At 35.2% G+C, this 7,771-nt stretch overlaps 1 protein-coding gene across 1 annotated transcript in view; it reads right to left on the bottom strand.

Moving 5' to 3' along the window:
* LOC106463436 (thyroid peroxidase-like) overlaps window positions 1-7,771 on the bottom strand; it is a 98,709-nt gene that overhangs the window by 25,924 nt on the left and 65,014 nt on the right. The window contains exons 12-13 of the mRNA XM_013923463.2: window positions 2,678-2,863; window positions 1,161-1,258 (exon numbers count right to left, since the gene is read on the bottom strand). Of these exons, the coding sequence (XP_013778917.2) occupies window positions 1,161-1,258; window positions 2,678-2,863 (284 nt within the window). The remainder of the gene's footprint in view (window positions 1-1,160; window positions 1,259-2,677; window positions 2,864-7,771) is intronic.

Genomic DNA, 7,771 nt, shown 5'->3' with positions numbered 1-7,771 from the left:
TAGTTAAATTAATTAATTAAAATTAAAGTTACATACTCTCGAGACCAGTTTTTGCTGCACTTAGAAGAACCCATTACGAAATGCGCAACGCTCAGTCGCAAATAATTATTTATACCTTGATTATTAACTAATCAGAATAGATAATATTATGGTAATTTTGTCTCATGGTGGTGGGGCGGAGAATATTTGAGACGCTCTACTCCAGTTGCCCCTCCCCATTCTATGGCCCGGCATGGCCAGGTGGTTAGGGCGCTCGGCTCGCAATCTGAGGGTCGTGGGTTCGAATCTCCGTCTCACCAAAGATGCTCGCCCTTTCAGCCGAGCGGGCGATAAAATGTGACGGTCAGTCCCACTATTCGTTGTAAAAGAATAGCCGAAGAGTTGACGGTGGGTGGTGATGACTAGCTGTCTTCCCTCTAGTCTTACACTGTTAAATTAGGGACGGCTAGCGCAGATAGCCCTCGTGTGACTTTGCGCGAAATTCATAACAAACCCCTCCCCCCGCCTTGGATTCTGTGTACATTTCTGAAGAGAAGTGTGGGCACCTCCAATGTGAAAACATACTAATTAATACGATATGCTCTGATTTTTCATATTTTGCTTAAACAGATTTTGTCTCGGGATGTACACCAGTAATTCACAACCTTGTAAAGTAATGTTAACATGCTTGAATGTGTAATTAGGCCAATTAAAGGCGCAGAATTGAGGGTTAAGATATTGCATAAACGCACTTTTTAAATTCTAGCCCTTATAGGACAGTTTAGATCTTCGCTTAAACACCAATTAGCAGCTGCACACACAGGTCGTGTGTATGTGTGTTTATTATATATATATATATATTTATAATTACATTGTAAACGCACAGCTAAAATTACACAATACGCACACTGTAAAATTTACATAAAATATATGAGAAAAGCACAGTTTCACAGTCCAAATTGCTCACAACACATGAAGTGTTTACATTTTTCGAAGCACAACATACACAGCTTTCGTACAGCAGTTTAACCTTTTATTAAACACAAGGCATGCTCAGTTCAATTGACTCGAGATATAAACATACAGATCACAAGGTCCTAGAGGCATAACACTTATAGAGTTTAAGCTACTTCATTTGCAACACACATGAAAAACAACGACGAATAACATGTTTTACTCACCTATAGATTGAACCGATTCTTTGACAGCACTGTTAATCTCGTCATACGTTATGCAGATCTCACCTCGGCGTCCTGATGTCATTCTTTTCAAACTGTAACTACAGGCAGATACGGTCACCATCTGTTTGTTACCCACTCCCTTCAGCTCGTTCATTTACCAGTTAGTTATTGTAATAAAATAGTTTTATGTGTGTAGAAAGTTTCACTGTTTCCGTGTTTGGACAGTGTCGTACCAAACACATTTTTATTTTTTCAGTGCAAGATGTAGTTTTTACCTGTGTAAAGTTTCATTAGTTCTATGTTCAGTGTTTTCTATATACATGTATATAAGCGCGATTGTCTCTCTCTCTCTGTGGGTCTGTTCCTTATGCACGGCCACATCTTTAAAGCTACAATCTCTTAACTTTGTGCGGGAAGTAACATGGGCTATATGGCCGCAGCCTCAGAGGGCGTTTTGTGGCCGCAAACTGAGGCCAAAGTGACCAATATATCAAGTTTTGGCAAACAAGATGACCAATTGGTTTCAAATTGAAAAGGCCGGATTTTTTATTTTTGGTAATGTAGGATTAAGAGGGCTATTATTTACGTTTCTTCTTAGTGTGAGGACTTCTAATCATTTTATCGATTATCAGTTATGTGTTAAAACTATTTAAAAACTTCGTGGAGCCTTCATTTGTTTTTCTCTTCATAATATCTTCTTTTCTTCTGACAGCAAGACAGAAAATATTGTGTACAAAGTATCTTTTCATTAGATCAATAAATTAGCATGTAAACAAAGAACTAAATCAGTTAAAGTCATTTTCATCCAAGCAATGCCGGGTACTCTGCTAGTATCATATAAAGTCTCGTTCATCGCTAGTCTTTTTCATTGTTTATAAGTTAAGACGGTATTATAGGTTTATAAAGATTCATAGTTTCATTATTTCTATGATTAGACAGTGTTGTTTGTGTATAAAGTTTCATCAAGTTTGTCTATAATTATTCATGATCACCACAGTTCTTTGAAATGTTGTTTGTATAAACGTTGTGCTTTCCGTTATTGGCCAATCATAGTTAAATTCACTCACAGCCTTTGTTTTAGAAACAAAGAACCGCGTTAGGTAATCAAATCTTCCAGTGTTGTTGAAACTATATCTCGTGAACGACATATGTCTTACAGCATTTTTAACAGGCATAAAAATGGGTTAACAGTAAAGGTTCCGACCACATTTTTCAATAAGATGTGGAACTAAATAGTTTCAAACAAACAAATCGTTTTCAGTCATCAAAACAAGTTTGGAAAAAGATATGAATTTTTATGACTCTTAACGATAAAATTTTCGATTTTAGGATATGATCAGAAACACACAAAGAGTTAAGTCTGACACTCCTAAGTTTTTCTTAGGTAAGACATTGAAAGAGATTTTCATATTATCTTAAAAACAAAACAAAAAACGTTTGTGATATGGAAATAGAAAAATATTCAAATATGACTGTATTTACTTGTGTATATACAAGCATGAATGTACGATACTTACTTAGGAACGAAGTTGGCTATATACTGTAGACCTTTATTATCTGCATAATTTGATTCTTTTTTGGAGGTGTGGACTACCAGTGCACAGTTAGGTGAGAAATTTGGGTTCAAGGGTGTCTGCCTGTCCACAAGAAACACGGTATTCGATTGTCCTACTGTCAAGAGGGATGCTACCAGAATTATATACCTAAAAATATATATACGTCAAAATAAAATTGTGTAAAAATAAATACGTAAAATATGTAACACTTTACCTGGAAAATTGAAAGTAACACATTAAACATGTACAGACATGTTTAGAAATAATGGTTTTGTAGCATACTATTTTCGCTGAATTGGAATCTGAGTGCAGCGATCTTTCAAATATTTTATGTGACGGTCTATAAAACGTCTTTTTTTTTAACGTTTAGAGCTATTAATAACTTCTCCATTAACAATTTCCGTGTTCGGTTGGTTGATTTAACACCGTAGTTATTTGGAAGTGCTCTGATCCCTTAGTCGTCGTTTTCCTTGTCACGAGTTATTGTTTCATAGCAACCTGGGGCGAAGACCTCATTCTACAAAAGTAATGTTTTATCTCATATGTGTTATCCGGTTATATTAACACTTTCTTAGTTCATCGTGGAAACACTAAGTAAATGACAAAATAGTAGATGATTATTGCTGGGTGTTACAGTGGTTACAGACGATCTTTACTTAATGTTGCTGTCCACTGTAACACCCAGCAATAATCATCTGTAAGTACAGTAACATTAAGTAAAAGTCGTCTGTAACCACTGTAACACCAGCAATGATCATCTGTAAGCTACAAACGATCTTTACTTAATGTTACTGTACTTACAGATGATTATTGCTGGGTGTTACAGTGGCTACAGACGATCTTTACTTAATGTTTCTGTACCCACAGATGATAATTGCTGTGTGTTACAGTGGCTATAGGTGATATAAATGTAAAGTACTTACAAATAATTATTGCTAGATGCTACATAAGATGGAGACGTGTGTTTCTTGATAATACTACAATGAGCATGTGTTTGTCATAAGACAAAATAAAGCCGTTTTACTTCGTGTATAGTTAACTTTAACCAAACTAGTAAATAATAAATGCTGCTTTACACGTGAGATTATCTTTACTATCTTTTATAGTTAATAATTAATAACCACATTAATTCAAATATTAGAAGCTTCTGATTAAAAAGAAAATTTTCCAGACCTTATTATTATTATATACAAACGGACTAGTAACGACAAATATTAGAAGCTTCTGTTTAGAAAGAAAATTTTCCAGACCTTATTATTATTATATAAAAACTGACTAGTAACGACAAATATTAGAAGCTTCTGTTTACAAAGAAAATTTTCCAGACCTTATTATTATTATATACAAACGGACTAGTAACGACATACTAAACCTTCCAAAGTATTCCCTCATTTTCTTTGGTTTTCCAGAAGAACTAGGTGGAATGATATTGAGATGGTAAAATCACATTTACGGCGACGGAAGCACGAAACTTATACTATCGAGAAAAAAAAGCGAGAGTTTTGTTTGTTTATACTATGTGTTATAGAAAGTGGTGTAGGCTTCCGCCCGTCCTTTCCCTCTAACTGAACTACACTTCTTAAGCTACCTCAAATGCACATTGTCTGTTACACATCCCGATTATCTAGGACAAACAGGTATTGACACATTTTTTTCAGGACTAGGCTTTAAACCTCTAAAGAAACACTGCCGTGTATATATAAAACATATTATGTCATCTTCAACGAATCAACGGCCACAGTTTTTGTTCTAACAGATACTGGAGAGACTTTTTAAACGATACTTTCACAGCTTTAGCTATGTTTTAACTGATACAGAACTGTTAAAACGAACAGTCTTTTATTTTCAACGTTTCATATATAGTCCTTTACTTATCACTAGTAACCTGAAATACTTTAGATATTTGAATAATGCATAACTATACAGTCAAAATAAATTATTCCTAACAGTTAAAACCAACAATATCCTCGACAGTTAAAAACCAACAGTATTCCTAACAGTTAAAGCCAACAATATCCCCGACAGTTAAATTCAACAGTACAATGATGACTTAAGTGATCTTGTCAATTTCTCGTGAGTGCATGTATACCGGTTATGCAAACACTAAAAACAAATAAAACCAATCAAAACTCTAGCGGAGCATACGATGAACGCGACTGAGTTTGCTAAAAATAATACACGCACACACACACACACACAGCGGCCGATGACAACTGTCCTCATCACTTCCTCAGACTATAGCTTGATAATTAAAAATATTTCTTTTTATTAGATATGTGCTGTAACAAGGAAAAATGTAGACATATTTTTTTTCTTCTTTTAGCAAACTGGTTTAGGGGGCATATACGTTTAAGTTACGAAATCACCAAATCTATTTTATGGCCACAATTTCCATACACTGCAGTGATATCATGACATAGGCCATTTCCTTTTTGTTGTTGTTGTTGTTGTTTTTTGTAGTATAAGTGATTACTAAATTTCTACTATTTTCACTACTAACTATTAAACGTAATATGCCGTATTTAATAAAACTACTTCAAATATAACAATGTTTTTTTTTCAAATCTTGTGTCTAATAAGCAATTATTTTATTTAAACAAATCTTTGCTTTTATGATTTTAGAATGTTAAAAATGTCGCTCAGCATTGTACGAAAGTTCATTGTAATGATTTTGTTTAATATATTATTCGAGTTTATTCTAGTGGCACAGCGGTATGTCTGCTGACTTACAACGCTAGAAACCGGGTTTCGATACCCGTGGTGGGCAGAGCACAGATAGCCCATTGTGTAGCTTCATGCTTAACTTCAAACAAATCATTCTAGAGGGTAGTTACTGAAAGAAAAATGTTTGTTGGGTTCAAAATGCTATACTATCTGTTAACTTTGAAAACTTTTATGGGAAACGATCGTGGTTTAACAAGAATTCAAGTTGGAACTTGTTCCTAGGCTGTTCAGAAGGAAAATTACATCGTTCGTTTTTCATGTTTTGTGACACATATGAGTACGAAATACAGGTTATCCAAGGTTTAATGGTTTTGTTTCCTTCTCCGTTCCACGCAGAGGTCGATGTATGTCCTTGCAACGATAATATTGTCTGGAGATCATGTGTGCAATTAATATGCCAAGCACGAGACGAAGAATTTCTCACTCTTGCGAGCAATGCCAAGAATAAGACGAACCAATGATGCACGTATATAGCTCCTCGTACTAGTTCTTAGAGGGGTTGGTTCATCAGGTGGGATATTATTACCATATAACCGGAAGACTTTCTCCACCTTCTCAGACCTGATAACTCCAAAGTAGTCAGTCATTGCCCTGCTTATAATTGATAGGTTTCGGAGTAACTGTTTTGTGAAGTAACTCATACTTCACACGCTACATTCTTTATGTTCTTGAATTGAGTAGTGGGTATTTTCGTTGTTGTTAAAACAGTACAATGTTCATTAGATGTTTTTTGTTGTTTTTTTAAATTATGCACAAAGCTACACAAGGGCTGTCTGTACTCTGCCCACCACGGGTATCGAAACCCGGTTTTTAGCGTTGTAAGTCCGCAGACATGCCGCTGTGCCACTGGGGGGGCTGTTCATGAGATGTAAATATATTTTAAACCCTCTGTTAATTTTTATATCTTTGTAAGAAGGCACATTGTGACTTTTTATATGTATATATATAATAAATTATGTCAACTATGATATATTATACATTAACACACACACACAGGTATATATATGTGGTTCTATGACATATCGAAACGTAGATTTTATCCGTAGACTGGTAAGAAAAAAAGTTGAGTCTAAAGTTCGTTCTGAATTTAACAATTTATTCCTTTTCTTCTGTTTGTTTGTTTGGAATTAAGCACAAAGCTACACAATGGGCTATCTCTGCTTCGCCCACCACGGGTATCGAAACCCGGTTTTTAGCGTTGTAAGTCCGCAGACATACCGCTGTGCCACTGTGGGGGGCTGTTCATTAGATGTAAATATATTTTAAACCCTCTGTTAATTTTTATATCTTTGTAAGAAGGCACATTGTGTCTTTTTATGTGTATATATATATATATATATAATGAATTATGTCAACTATGATATATTATATATTAACACACACACACAGGTATATATATGTACACGTTGTAAGTCCGCAGACATACCGCTGTGCCACCGGGGGGCCCTTTTTTTCTGTAACCATAAGATTGAAATAAAACCCCAACAAAAATTCACAGATTATAAAAAAAACGTGAAATTTCCCAAGACTATGTACACTGTCCGTTTTCAGTAACTTAGATGTTGTACCTTTCAAGATATTTCATTGTATATTATTTGAAGCCTTTTTCTTCACTCCAATTTTTTAAGTAACCATTACCTCAGGAATCTCTAACTATATTTACTGTTTACCTAATGTTAGTGTCGAATCCACTAAATTCCAAGGATTTAATCTGTACATTGGATCCAAGATTCTGATGTGTTGTGACAGAAATATAACTGATGAGAAATTATCCTTCACCAATTTATTCCAGTTCACACAGTAACAGTTCAAGGAATTTGTTAATACAACCAGCGTCTCAACCATTACTATGTCTGTCATAATCCACGCGACCTGAAGAGCCTAATATTTAGATCATATAATTTTTGCATGTAGGCGGCGCTTTAGAAACCGCCCAAACATGAACAAATATGGGGAATTAATAACATTGTAACGTGTATGTTTTAAGTTAAAATTTGCTAGTTCAGGCGATTTAACAACTCTTAACTCACATCTCACGTAACCACCTAATCGGAACGTTTCAGCTATAACCTAGTAAACGAGATCTCTCTCTGCGTGAATCTTAAAAACATACTCTACTTTTACCACTGTTTAACGATTATATATAATTATATATGTATATGTATGTTACACCGAACGTGAAATTGAAAGAAGAATCTGTGACGTAGAAGCCTAATGCTTTGTTTTATTGGTCGTACTCTGTATTGTTGATTGTAGTTTCGCCTACTGACGGGGGCCCGGCATGGCCAGGTGGTTAAGGCACTCGACTCGCAATCTGAGGGTCGCGGGTTC

This window comes from Limulus polyphemus, unplaced genomic scaffold (genome assembly GCF_000517525.1).
Source record: "Limulus polyphemus unplaced genomic scaffold, Limulus_polyphemus-2.1.2 Scaffold1408, whole genome shotgun sequence".
Lineage (NCBI taxonomy): Eukaryota > Metazoa > Arthropoda > Merostomata > Xiphosura > Limulidae > Limulus > Limulus polyphemus.
Note: the sequence above shows the minus strand (reverse complement) of the source record. Positions and strands in the feature narration are given on the sequence as shown.